Source organism: Bos mutus, chromosome 4 (genome assembly GCF_027580195.1).
Source record: "Bos mutus isolate GX-2022 chromosome 4, NWIPB_WYAK_1.1, whole genome shotgun sequence".
Taxonomy (NCBI): Eukaryota; Metazoa; Chordata; class Mammalia; order Artiodactyla; family Bovidae; genus Bos; species Bos mutus.
In genome coordinates, this window is record NC_091620.1 from 96,320,735 (window position 1) to 96,335,767 (window position 15,033).

Genomic DNA, 15,033 nt, shown 5'->3' on the forward strand with positions numbered 1-15,033 from the left:
GACATCTGAGGTTTACATTCTTTTAAAAGAATTTTATCTTTCCCTTTGTAGAATCAGCGTGGGAGAAATTGTAACGAGAAACCAACAAATGTCAGGAAAAGAAAATTCATTAACAGAGATCTGGCTCATGATTCAGAAGGTGAGGTTTGATTTAGAGCTGAATTCCCCCTCTTTACCTGTACTTCCCACCCTCATAAAGAAGAGAAGCATTCAGTCTTACCTTAAGAATAATAAACTTTCAAATGACTGCATTTAAGCAAGACTTGTATTTGGAGCAATTAATGTGATGTGACAGTTTGCTGTTTTATGGCCCTGTCACAAACTAATGAAAGAAGGAAATAATAAGAGTGACATCCTTCTTTTAACCATTTTGTGTTTAAATACCTTTGTCCATATGGCATATAAGCAATCCTATACACTAAGGTAACAATTTGAAAATATCCAACACAGAGGAACAAATTAGACAGCTATGCGCACAGCTTAATTACTCTTTTCTCCTCCATTAGAAGTTGAGCAATATAAGTTACTGTTTGGTTTCCCATCTCCTTACACTAAAACATATACTGTTACCAAACTTTTCAGAGATGGTTTTGATGACCACATGGTATGGTCATAATACCTTGTTTATAGGCCTTTTAAGTGGTCAATGAATCATAATTAAGACCTAATTAATAATTATAATACATATTTAGGAAATTAAGTTGCAGATTCTTTCTATGAACTATTGATAGGAGGTCAATATGTTATCAATTATTCCAGCCGTATGGGGGCATTCATAATAAACTTAATAAACTTAGATTTAATTATCAAAGTTCAGTTTGCCATTTAGATTAGGTATATTGAATTCTCAAACTTCTTCAAATCTTCATATAAGTAGGAATAAGTTACACATACCTCTCCCTCCCCAGTGACAGAATACACAGTTTTGCACTTGATAATAAGCAGGTGCCTGGGAATTATCTATTTACTTTTGTAAACCTATTAGTGTACAAATTTTCTTCTAAAATCTTGTATTTAATAGTTGTCCCTTTGAGTTCTGAAGCACTGAACATCAAAACATATAGTACTTTGAAAATTATACCATGTCCTGTTAAATCTTTGATAGAAGATTTGGAAGACAGAAATAAAATGTTATTTAGTCTTTCTGATTTTTCCCCTAACACTATTTTATCAAGAATTGAATATGTTTAAAAAAAGTTTCTGAGGATAGACACACCTTCATCTCAACCTTTTTGAGTTCTACTGTAAGTGTGTTGTTTGAGGTCTCTAGGCTTATTTATTAAGCTATGTATTAAAAGGGGGTAAAAAAGACACTGAGAAGCATTGCTTAGTAGGCATCAAAATGGGCAGGATTGTTGGTATAATTAAGTTATGAATCCTCATTTCTTTATTGATGCCTCTCCCCAAATTAAATTGATCTATAGGACTAATTTCATGACAAACATTTCTATTTAATGTCGCCTAAAAGGTTTTCAAATCTTTTGTTTATGTCTTTGACTTGTTTTTTAGAACTCTTTCAAGATCTAAGTCAATTACAGGAAACATGGCTTGCAGAAGGTAAGGCAAAAAATTGCTTTCAAAGGAGGGGAAAAGCAACTCTAGAAGGGAAAGATAAAAAAAAAAAAAAAGTCCTGAACTTGCTGTCTTAATGTTCAGCCCAATTAATTGAGCTCTAAAAGAGCCACCTCATGTGTCATGCATACATTAGAGCCTCTGATGAGTTTGTCTTTGGGGAATCTGGGACTGCACTACCCAGTGTCATCACAAATTACCAGGAGAAATTGCTTCCAGCTCACAATCACATCTGCTTTTGGCAAGAACTAATGCACCAAGACTTCAAGTTCTAAGCCTCTGTTCAGATTTTAATTGCAATTGATCAGGTTTATATTATTGTACCTCGAGAGACCTCCTAGAGCCAGAACCCGGCTTGCTGTTTCCTTTAGAGCAGCGCATATCATTATTTGGTGTTCTGGTGGAGGACTTTTCTGATGGCAGAAATTAGTTTCACTGGGTTCATCGGGACGGGATGCTTCAAGATTTAAGTGCAAGTGTCTTCTTTCCACCTTGCTCACAACACAGAACGTTAGGTGTGTATCCAATGCTAAGGATATCTATGGCTTTAAAATAAATCTTAGGGGGATTGGAAGATTTTTAAAATGTTTCTGTGTGTTACTATGATGTGATGTTTGTTGAAATTGACTTTTGCTATTTTGTTGCTTGTATTAGGATTTATTTAATGTAGCAAGGAGACATTTAAAGGCATTGCTTTTAATTTTGATTGCTTTTGGATAACATTTTGTGTTGCCATCTATTGTATCTTTTATTGTGTGAAACTTTATTTTATAGGAACAAGGGGATACTGCTTCAGTACAGCTTTATGCAACTTGAGATATGTCTAATGCTGAGGGACTTTTGTTGGTGTCTATAATTTGAAATTTTTCCTTTGGATTTGTTATGCTAAATGTGAAATAATTTTATTATATTATGTATCTTGTGGGAAACACAAAGAGAAAATTATAGATATTTAAGCATTGAGTACAGTTGTGTTATTTCTATCTTTACATTATATGGGAAACATGCAATTTTTGGAACAGATTTTTTTAAAGATGGTTCAAAGAAGAGAGAGGGTCTTTAAAATGGAATTGAGCATTGCTGTTGCTACTTTGAGGCAGACTGATGTGGTTTTTCGGTGGTCTTGCTTGTAGTTGATCAAATTGCTGTTAGCATATAAAATAAGTTTCTTTGTGTTGCTGATATCCTAGTTTTTCCAAAGAGCTCCTACAATCTTTATGAAGCTTTTAAGTTAAATAATAGCTTTTCCAGGAGCCCTTTGAAAGAGTCACTGTACTTGTATGTTAATGAAAGTTTTAGTTATATTTAAAGGTCATTTTGCTTGTCTCTGTAAATGAAACTGCAATAGATTACTTATTATTGCAACATAAACCATATATTCAAACATAACTTTCTCAGCAAAAATCTGCACAGAGGCTCTTGCATGAACTTTTGTCTGTTAAGTTTTGCAGAGTTGAAGGTTGTAAGAACATTACATTTATGAGGGAATTTATTCGCTTTTCCAAAATACCTTCTAATATCTATTTTAATTGTTCTGGAAGGTTTGTTGGTTCTTAAGATGTTTAAGTCTCACTGATTCCAAGTCAGTGCACTTGCTGGCAGATTTTGAATATGCATAGCAACTCTGTTCCTGGAATTTAAAAATGTGGAACTGTGACAGACTCTTACCATTTTATAATCAGTTTCAGTGCAGTGTTTCACTTTTGACTTGTTTTGTTTCTTTGTTACTCAGATAAGTGATTTGGTAATTTATCTGAGTTTATTTTAAAACTCTGAGCTGAATATTCTTACCTGTGATAATTAACTTAACCTATAAATTGGATCTGAAGATTTAGTTTTCTATAAAATAAACCTAGGAAGTGATTGATGTATTTGAAAGAACATGGACTTTTATTTGGAAAAGAATTTATAAGCTTAAATAAGTTCAGGGATTAATCCTTGGAGTGTTTTATTGAATAACCAGGTGGGCTCCTTTTACAAACCATGAATAAGACTGTATTTTAGAATAATTTAATTCTATGATGATATAAGCATTAACAGTAACTTGATTTTTTAAAAATCTAATAGTAAGAAGAAAGGTGAATTTTTCTTTTTATTGTTAATGGGCTGCACATTTATTTTTATTTTTAGCAATTTTATATGATATTTGCATTAGCATTTTAACTTATTCTACATCTTGATCAACATTAGCTGAGATCTCAAAGTTACATTAGTTTATTCGTTGGTAGCTAGATCTGTTCATTTATGTCCTTCTGGACATCCAGAAATTAAAACATTGCCAAGCTGTCAGACTGTGAACCATTTACTTATTTCTTTTCATAATGTTTTATCTCTAAGAAGGATACCATAGAATTTAAGGCATCTTGACCCTTTAAAAAAAAGATCATTAGCAATTAACCAAGATTCTCCCCTGAGTAAGAATCCCATTGGAAAGTTAAACAGGTCTAAAAATGTATTAGACAGGAAAGTCAAGTTAGTTCTGATATGTCATAGGAATTTTTAAAAAAATAATCAGAGTCCCTAAATACTTGGGAAACAATACATTCTCTCAGGTTTAATTTGTTTTTTTTTTCTATAAGACTTTTTATAAAGTAGACCCAAAGTGCACCATGAATTAGTCATAAGTAGATTATTATAGATTATGAAATGTGTTGTATGTCCAAGGAAAAATTTGGGGTAGATAAAGCAGGATTTGTTTGAGGGTGAGATTGGAACCAGTCTTTTCGGTTCACTAAAGTGTTCTCCAAAAATACATACTTCCATTCCCCCCACCCTCCCACCCCCCACCGCAATTTCTGAACAGGGATCAAAAATATATTTTTGAAGAATATAACTTTATATTAGTATCACTTTTGAAGTACTAACATTGCAATTTCAAGGTTTTTTTTTTTTTTTTTTTAAACATATATGCCACACTTTAATCACATCTCATTCTGAAGAAAATTGAAAAGGTTATGTCTTCAGTGGCCACAGTAGCAGTTAAAAAATGGAGAATGTGCTTATTTAAAATTTTGCCAAAGCCACTTACTTATGTTGTCATTTTCCATGTACAACTCTTTATTGATTCTTTGACTTTTGAATTAGATTGCCATTGACAGAAAGGCAATTCCAATTATTTGATCCATGGAATAATGAGTTCAAATGTCCATTCTAATAACATCTTGGTAACATGCTTTTTTAGTGGTGCTTTAAGGAAATGTATCCTAGTAATTCATCATTAAAATGGAACCTTTTATATGTGGAGGACAGAAATAGAAGGATGTAGAAGTGAGTTAAAAGAGGCTCACATTTTTAAAAGTTACTCATTAAAGCTTACCTGCTAACACAACTTAGAGAGAAATGATACATTTCATATGTAGCTAATATAAATATATAGCAACTTTTGAGTGTTATTTTTGATGTTGGTCTAGATGTCCGTGAGGTTTCCTTTCGTTAGTAGTTTTAAGGATAAATGTCAACAATGATTCGCCCCTATCAGGGCAGAATGTTTTTCAGTTGTGATGTAAGTTAAATTTCATGCTGCCATGACACTTGAGTCAAAGTTGTATCTCTAAAAATAACTTTTCTACTCTAAAGGTTATTATTACCTCATGCCCTTGTGCAGATAAGCTTTTTCCTTTTGTTTTCTGTGACCTTCCATTAATAATCAGGTTTGCTGAAAAGCAGAGATATCATCGTATCTCCTCAACTTTAGTGGTTGATACTAAATTTATATTCAAAATCATTTATCATGAATTTCTTTAAATGATATGTTGTTACTCAATGTGCATAATGTCACCCACAATACAAAGCTATTACAATGCATTCATTTTTATTTTTCAAAAATTACACTTTCTTTTTGAAATCAAACATAAATTGGATATGTACTCATAGATTTTTTTTTTTTTCCTCCATGTGATGCAGTTAGGAGAAAAGGCTTAAAAACTTCATTATTTGTGTGTTGTTTTTTTTTTTAAAAAAGAGGAATTGAGAATTAGACATCAAATTACAGAAGTCCATACTATTTCTAGTGTTGAGCAAGAGTCATTGTGAGGGGGCAAAAGGGAGCTACTGCCCATCTTTTTCTTGTACCACGAAATACTCTAAACTATGAAACAAAGACTTCTTGTTTGGACCTGACTAAGGGATAGCAGTTGGAATAAACATATTATATTTTTCAGCATTTATTGACAATATATAAATGCATTTCATCTAGAATCTATTTGCAAAATAGAAATATTTGTTAAAAAAATAAAATTTGGATCTCGTATAGCCTAGATATAGTTTTTCCAGAAGGTCTTAATATATGTTAATAAAATTACTAAGCTAATTCAGTTACAGAAAATGTGTACTTTGTTAAATTTCATAGGAAAACTTTATTCCCTTTGTTGTGCAACATTGTAATTAAAATAATAATAATAACAATAATAATATAAAGTCAGCTCTCAGTACCTTATAGAGAATGTTTTGCTGACAGCAACAGCTCTGAGCTATGCGTAAGTTTTCAAACCTCTATATAAGTTAAAGTTAGGAAATTGAAGTTGATTTAAGGCTAAAAACAACTGAAAGTTACTGGTTTCTTTCTCTTTGAGCATACACAAAGCATGACTTTATCACTATAAAAGATTTTTCTGCCATGGAAGAATAGCCCCCTTTTTGGGCTGTTTAAATATATTTATACCTCTGCATTAATTAATGCTTATACATTGGTACAATCATTTTAATGTTAAAAGAGGATGTGGTATAAAACCTGGCTTAGAGGTTTCATGATTATTTCGTTCCATGGCCTGACGCTTCATTGTAGAATTAAACAAAATACGACTGTGTGAAGGTTGATTTTCTTATTGTTTTATTTAAAAGAAAAGTTAAATTTCTTCAGAGAAACTTGTTTCTTATCCTGTGAGAGGGAAATGCTATGAAGTTAAGCAATAGGCTATTATAATCTTAAAATAAAAAGAGCATTTGAAGAATAAGCAAGAAAAATAAAAGGTATTTCTTTAATGCTTTGTCATTTTTTCCCCTTCCTCTTTCCTTCCATCCTTCCTTCATCCATCCATCCATCCATCCATCTGTCTTTCCCTCTTAGTTTTATGCATTCAAGTTTCTGTGACAAGTTACCCTATAGAGCAGGATGGATTAAATATATGTAAATGTATATATGGATTTCATTTTGCCATTTATTTAAACGTATACCTTGATGGATCTGAGCTGTATTTGAGATAGAGCAGTAAAATTGGTGTGTTTATATTGCAAGTTCAAGTTGACTTGCCTTAACTCTCTGGAAGGGTGTGACATGAAAAGATTGCGGTTGAGCCACATGGCTCATGCTGGACTGTGTTTTTGTGAATGGAGGCAGAACTCCAGTTCTGCCTGCTTGTCTGGAGGAATTGCCGAGGAGATCAGCTGTCTCATTCACGGGCAGAAAGAATGACTCATACATCTTCCGCCTTGTTTGGCTCCAGGTCATTGTTACAGTGGATAGAACTGGTTTTAATTAAATATTAACCCCTTTTCAACTTAACATTTGTTTCATTTGTAAGTTTTCCACTTTTTCCCTAGCTTTAAAAGAAAACCCGACAGGCGCCTAGTTTGTAAGAATAAGACGGTTTTTCCTTGTCTGTAGCCAAACTTGGAAAATATTTCAACATTCACCTTTTCTTAAGTAATGATTACTGCTTTATTTGAACGTTAAAAGCAAGCACAAAAGAGAGACAAACTGTTTAAAGATTGTCTGCTCTCCACCTCACCCCCTTGCCTAGGCAATGTCAGTTAAGAAAGTATATATTAAAATTCAAAATAAGGATTAATGATTCTGTGACATCAAGGTTGTGGTTAATATTTTCATGATTTTCTCTCTTATAATATATATTGCAATGTAATAAAAAAGAGAAGGAGAGAGGGGGGAAGAAAAAAACAACTTTCAATGATAATCTAGGTAAAGCAAGTAGCTGAGAGTGCACATACTATGCTTTTAAAGCCGAAGTCCTGAGACTTGATGGCAGCTTGTCTATTAATGTGCAAGGAACTGACAGAGCGCTCCAGCTATTACCAATAAAATCCACATGCTTCATCTTCTTGAAAGCCTTTTATTGGTCTTTTGGTATATACTTTCTCTTCCCCTTTCTTACTCTTCCCCTTCCTCTTTAATTACAGAGTGTGGGAAAACATTTTCATTCCCCAAAGGTGATTATTCCAAGCATAGTTTATAATAGATAGTAGTAAAATAACTATATATATATATATATATATTTTAGGTTGGCCTCTATTGTTAAATTTTCCTCTTTGGAGTGGGTATGGCTTGCCACAAATTTTCAGGCAGCTGTAGTTTGCTACTTCATAGAATTTTCGTGAATGGAGGCAGAAAAGGAAATGTATGATATGAGTGTGGCAATACTTTGTCATATTTTCCTTGCCCAGATCCAACTTGTGTTTTTCGTTAACTGCTTTCCTTTGACTCTAACTTGAAATTAGAGATAGACTGAAGCCTTTGTCTATTTAAGTGGCATGCTGCTTCATTTGGTCTATTCGGTTTCTCAAGATTAGCTTCTGTGAAACTGTGAGTCATATGTTTTTTGTTAAAATTCTGTAATATGTTCAGGCGTAAGTGTGAAGTATTTATTCAGTATGTTAAGGAGTTAGACTAGAAATAGCAATTCTTATTCTTTTTACAAAATTGTTAGTATGTAGCTATTTTCTGTCTCTGTGAGGTATAACTTCTGATTTCTTCTCTTCCCAAAGTTTTACCTCTGCCCCCTCCACTCAACAACTTCCCCCACGCCGACCCGCACCCCACACATATGCCAATATATACTACTTATCCACCAGTTATTTTTATACCTTTCTTGCAGTGATATATATCATGGAGTTGCAAATTTGTCTTATGATAGTAAGAAAAAAAAAAGTTTGGCCTTTAGGACATTCATACCAGCATATTCTGTTACAAATATATTTGTTACTCATTTGCTATTTTTAACTATTCCTGTAAAGGGATATTACATTTTTATTAGATTCTTGTAAATGTTGGCTTTTTAAAAGCGTAGTAATTGCTGTGGTTGATAACTTCGCATCTCAATGGTTATCTCTGTTTAGCTGTGAATTTAGAGCAAAAACCAAAACGTGTAGATATGATAGAAAAAATGTATAGGGTTTGATTCTGTCTGCCCACTGTCATTTATTAAATAAATATTTAAGACATTTTTGTACTTTTTTTGGTGAAAACACTTACTCTAAAGGGCATTCCTCTACATAATTTGTGAGTCTTCGAGAAAAGTGAGGCTTACTGCAATGTCAAAAAATGATTATAACTAAGAGAATACTAATGTACAAATTTTAGCTGTGATTTTTTTTTTCATATCCAATCTAATTCATTAGAAGTAAGAATATTAAACTTGCATTATAGTAATTTGAGTAGTATTTCGTGTGTGAAAGGAAAAAAATTGTGGGTGGTGGAGGTTGGGAAAGAAGAAAATATGTAACATTTTTTGAGTATCTGATATTGTGACTGGCATTGTGTTTAAACTATTTCATTTAGTCTTCATGAAAAATATGTATTATCACTGTTAAACTGATGAGTGAAATGGAGTTCAAAGAGATTAAATAATGTTGCATAGTTTACACAGCAGAGCACAGAAAAATGATTTGAAAGTTGCTTGATTTGATTAACCTTGGTATCAGATGTTAGTGGAACCTGAAGAAAATACACCTTTTCCTCCAGTACAGGCTGGTGAAACAGGCATCAGTTCTAATTTGGAAAAAAAGTTCTTAATTTGTCTCATTTCCTTTAGTGGCAGGGGATGTAATTTATCTATAATAAACTTAAGTATTGGTGAACAGAAGAAAGTTGTTAGAAAATAGTTGAATGTCCTGCTGCATATATTTTGGCAATTTGCAAGATTATCATTTATTCTGCTCTTGAAATATAACAAATTTTTTTCAAAAGATATGTTTTTTTTAAAATCCTATTACATAAGCTGACGTACCAGACATTTGAATTGTGTGTATATTGTATTACTTTCTTATATAGAATTTTTTAAATATCGAATTTCTCTTTATATGGATTTTTTTCTTAACTCTATTGCCAACCCAAAACTTTTTCAACAAAGACTGATTGTTTTCACAGAATAGGTACTTAAAAAAAAATTACATCTGTTTTAATATGACTTGATTAGATAAGTTTCAGGATTAGGTAATATTAGTTAAATAATACTAGCTGATCAGATTATACCTAAAGTTAACTAGGATGATAACTCATTATATTTTTGCCAAATTAAAAGTGACCCCACTTTTATGTAGTTTGTATGTGTGTAATTGTGCATATTTTTGTGTGTATATGGAAACTTGTTTTTGTAATGTTATGTCAATTTGGAGTAGGTTATTTTGATGCCTGAATTAACTGTGATAAAAATATTCTAGAAGTAAAATATATACTTCTGTTTTGATTGCTGAATACATTAAGTTCTTGCTATATTCATTGTTTTATTCCTTTACTAAAGACAGGGAAGTCATTTGATACTAAGACTGATGAAATAGTGATATTCTTTTTGTTAGTGTTGAATGGTCACCTGGAAAATATTGTGAATAAAAATATGAGGTTTATTTTTGTTAACTGTTATTTTTATGATTGTGACCATAATCATTGAGATATAATATTTTATTCCATATGACCAAAATCAATGACTGTCTTTCATGTAAAAAACATTATCACGTATTTTGGCCAAATTTAGGGCAAATGTTAATTATGGTAGTCTAGCAGTAGGTCAAACACATCAAAAACAGACATTTCTGAAAGGCAAGAGGGGTTTGTGTAATAACTGCACATCGTTTGAAAGAATTCTCTGATAAATGTAAATGGGCTGTTTAAACATCGGCAGTAGGTGAATTGAAATACTTCTTACTCCATTCTTGCAAAAAAAAAAAAAAAAAAAACACTGCAGCTAATAGAATTCCTGTAGCTGCTTTTATTTTCATGTTTTTTTTTATTTCCATGTGGCAAGTAAAATGCAGAGAAACTACAACTGCCACCATTTTATTTCTGATATATGTGTTTGCTGGTTGACATTGATGATTGCTTCTATTTCCCTTCTTGAATTTTGCTGTCAATACCATTTGAAATAGGAGCTCACTGGCAAATAATGGTAGATTTGGTCTCAACCTAAAAAAAAATCTCCCATGAGAGATGTTACTTGACATTCTTTATGCTTTGGCAGTTTCTCTCTTAATTTTTTTTTTTTTTTTTCATTTTTTCCCTTCAGCTCAGGTACCTGACAATGATGAGCAGTTTGTGCCAGACTACCAGGCTGAAAGTCGTAAGTACAGTATGACTTATCCCTTGGATTTGTCTTTGTTTCCTCCTTTGATTCTTTCCGTGTGCTTGGTCTCCTCTTCCAGTGTCTGTTCTTGGTACTTTTCAGCTTACAGTCATGAGGTAACTGTATTTGTTAGGTTGTACAGCAGAATTCCTCTGTGATCTGAACAGAGCTTGGGGAAACTGGCTGGACTAAAAGAGGACCCTGTTCCCTATTTGGTTAATATCCTTGGAGAAGAAACAGGGTGCCATCCATGAATGCTCAGGTGTTTACTTTCAGCTTTTCAGTGGGTCCACCAGGAAAAGTCTGAATACCGATGGCAGACAGTCAGTAGTTAAAATCCTGAAGACATTTGTTGTATGACGTAAAAATCTTGGAACAAGCATTCTTTGGCTTATTGTATTATTTTACATTAATGAACATTCACTTGCTCGGATTTCATTTTTATCTTCATTATTTGCTTCCTGGATGGACACAGTGACACAAATGAAAGTTGCCATTGGCTTCCCTTAGAGTCCCTTCATGTTTCTTTCCCTGAGCCTCATTCCAGGGCCTTTCAGAGGATGCAAGAGAACTGATTCAGGGGTTCTGCCCTCTAATCGCCCAGTGAGCATTTTGCCTGTATAAGCGTGGTTGCCTCTATTAGCAAACTGCAGCTATTGGCCTGAGTAGGAATAGTAAAGAAAAAGGTATAAATGCCATCCTGATTTTAAAACTGATCTAATACATTTTGTTCTCTTATTTATTTTTTATTTTTAAAATTTTTAAAATGAACATGGCGTACCATGCCTTAGTTTTATTTATTTTACTTTTTATTTTTTTATCATTTTTGGCTGTGCTGTGCCTCATGTGGGATTTTAGTTCTCTGACCAGGGATTGAACCCGTATCCTTTGCATTGGAAACAGGAAGTCTTAACCACTGGACTGCCACAGAAGTGTCATTTTTGTTCTTTTAGCACCATTTAAAACTCTAACTTGTTTCATTTTTCCAGACCATTGACAGTTTCACAGGAGGCAGTAGCAAGAGCAACAACAGATGCTTAATACCTTATAACTTATCAAACTCGTATTTTCACACCTAATATCATAAATCTAATACAAATACCTACGTTTCTTTGAGGAACAGATGTTTGTGTGCAATGTTTTCAACTTTTATGTTTGAAATCTTTTATTTCCCAGGTGTCAAGGGTTGTAAGTGGTTTCTTCCAGGTTCTCTCCCATTTTACATAGTTTAGTTCAGCATCATTAAAGTTCTTTTTCATTTGTGGTAAAATATATGCATTCCAGAAAATTTGTCTTTTGAACCATTTTTAAGTGTGCAGTGTGGGGCTTCCCTAGTAGCTCAGTTGGTAAAGAATCTGCCTGCATTGTGGGAGATGTGGGTTAAGTCCCTGGGTCAGGAAGATCCCCTGGAGAAGGGCATGGCACCCCACTCCAGTACTCTTGCCTGGAGAATCCCATGGACAGAGGAGCCTTGTGGGCTGCAGTCCATGGGATTGCAAAGAAGTGAACACAACTGAGCAAGTAACACTTAGGGGCAGTCACACTGTTGTGCAAACATGAACACTATTTATCTGAACTTTCTCATGATCTCTACTGAAACTCTCTACTGTACTTACTAAAAATTCACTCCCTACTTACCCTGCCTCCAGCCCCTGATAACTGTTGTTCTATCAATTTAACTTTTAATCTGAGAAAATAATGTTCTGTGCTGTTTGTTGTCTGAATATAGTTATTAGACATAGGATTTCCAGAAACCTATTCAGCTAAGATACAGACCTTCATTAGAGACTCTCAGAAATTCCCAGAAAGATGATGGCTAAGGATAACAGCTTGGCAAGGTTTCCCCTTCTTTGATAAAGTGTAGGAAGAGAATAGTCACATTTCTGCATGTCCTTTCCTGTTAGGAACTAGAGTTCTTTCTAAATACTGTACCTGTCATCTGAGTAGGAGAGTTAGCCTCATGGAGTCACTTTACATCTGAAAAAAATTGGTAATTTTAATACTCTGCTCCCTGGTGGCTTAAACTGTAAAGAATCTGCCTGTAATACAGGAGACCCGGGTTCAATCCCTGGGTCAGGAAGATCCCCTGGAGAAGGGAATGGCAACCCACTCCAGTATTCTTGCCTGGAAAATTCCATGGACAGAGGAGTCTGGTGGGCTACAGTCCATGGGGGTCGCAAAGAGTCAGATAGAGCTGAGCGACTAACCCTTTCACCTTTCACAAATGCCTAAAGATAACTGTTTACATCTTATTTGCCCTCTCTTAGTTTTTCATATCGGAGAAGGCAATGGCACCCCACTCCAGTACTCTTGCCTGGAAACTCCATGGACGGAGAAGCCTGGTGGGCTGCAGTCCATGGGATCGCTAAGAGTCGGACTGAGCGACTTCCCTTTCACTTTTCACTTTCATGCATTGGATAAGGAAATGGCAACCCACTCCAGTGTTCTTGCCTGGAGAATCCTAGGGATGGGGGAGCCTGGTGGGCTGCCATCTATGGGGTTGCACAGAGTCCGACACGACTGAAGCAACTTAGCAGCAGCAGCAGTTTTTCATATTCTTGGTTAATTCATCTTCCTGAACTCAGTTCTCTTGGTTCACAGCATATGATTATTTTTCTTTCTCTTTTTACTCCTCTGATTACTCCTCACATCACTTATCTACCTTCTCTCTCTTGCCCAGGGTTTTGTCTGCAAACCTTTCCTCTTCTGTTTCTTATGCCATGCCTGCACAGTTCCATAGACCAACAGTCTATATCTGTTCAGTATAGTAACCACCAACCACATTTGTTACTGAGCACTTGAAATGTGGCTAATGGGTCTGAAGAAATTAATATTTAATTTTGTGATTTTAAATTTATGTGAACATGTGGCTATCGGCTACTGTAGTGGTCAGCACAGTTCTGTTGAAATAGGTTTCCTACACTGCTTATTGTAGTGTTGCTCTCCAGTCTGCTCCTGTCTATTGAATATCTGCCCCTGATCCACCACTGGGGTCCTTGTGCAAATTATAACTACACAGCACCTCTGGACTCATCCCCTCCACCCTCAGCTGAGCATCAGCATAAAACACCATTTATGCAACACCCCCTGTTCTCATTGTGAGGCTTCACTGCGAGTTCACATTCCCTAAGGCCAACAGTGAAGTCTTTCATTTTTTTCTGCCCAGCATCTTTCTTCAACTTCTGTTGCCTAAGTTGATGATATTACCAGTCCAAGCTGAAAACCTTTATCTTCAAGCCCTCCCAGTTCTTTATCATCACTCCCTTAGGTTACCAAGTTGTTAATTCTACGTCTCCTCTCAGGAGTATCTTAATTTCATGGTCTCATTTCCATTTCCCTTTCACTACCTTAATTCACACCCATATCTGCCTCCACTGAACTTGTGAGTCAGCCTTTCTATGGGGGCTCTTGCCTTCAGATTTCCTTCCATTCTGCTCTCTGCAGTGATCCTGACGCACAGCCATCTGACTTTGTTAATTTTCTTTGAACTTCTTTCAACACAAAATTCTAATTTAGCTGTACAGAACATAGTTCCATGTCCTGGGCCTTGGCTACCTTTTCAGTTTTAACTGTTGCTTTCCCAGTACCCTGTCCCTCCCCATTCTCTAAACTTGAAGCTTTCTAATTTTTCAGTTCCCCCAAAGAGTGAGCTCCTTTATGCCTCTCTACCTTTGCACATGTTCATTTTGCTTTAACGTTTTTAAGATCATTCTTTGCAGTCTGGGGCATCTCCAGCTTCAGATTCAGCTGAGACTTCATCATACTGAGATCTTTCTTGACCTTTCTTTTCATCCTTAGCCTGCAGAGTTAAGACTCATGGCATCTTGTATGTTTCATTTATTATTATATCTTAGATACATGTCAGTAAGACTGTGAACTTCTTGAGGACTAGGAGCATGTCATATTTCAGTATGCCTGGCCTATTTTAGAAGCACAATAATTAAAATTGTCATAACCACGATCAGTGTCTTAGTGTTTATTTTCATTCAAGTATTTTCAAAGTCCCAATTCCCTTCTTAAGGTATAAACATATGATCACGCCTTAAAGAATATATATAGCTTTCATCTGGAAAACATGCTGAAACCATGAATGTTTAGCCAGGCATTTTCAGAATGCTGAAATTTTCCTTCAATTAGTGAATATTTACAGTTTAACAAATATGGCTCTGGGACT

The 15,033-nt window shown here is 34.7% G+C and overlaps 1 protein-coding gene across 3 annotated transcripts in view; it reads left to right on the top strand.

Moving 5' to 3' along the window:
- Positions 1 to 15,033, top strand: part of ETV1 (ETS variant transcription factor 1) — a 98,922-nt gene that overhangs the window by 1,855 nt on the left and 82,034 nt on the right. For 2 of the 3 annotated variants that reach the window (XM_070369776.1, XM_070369775.1), the window contains 3 exons: positions 52 to 139; positions 1,510 to 1,557; positions 10,803 to 10,856. In XM_070369776.1, the coding sequence (XP_070225877.1) occupies positions 52 to 139; positions 1,510 to 1,557; positions 10,803 to 10,856 (190 nt within the window). Of the gene's footprint in view, positions 1 to 51; positions 140 to 1,509; positions 1,558 to 1,837; positions 2,088 to 10,802; positions 10,857 to 15,033 lie in introns of those variants that run through there. The other variant, XM_070369777.1, reaches the window with a different exon arrangement.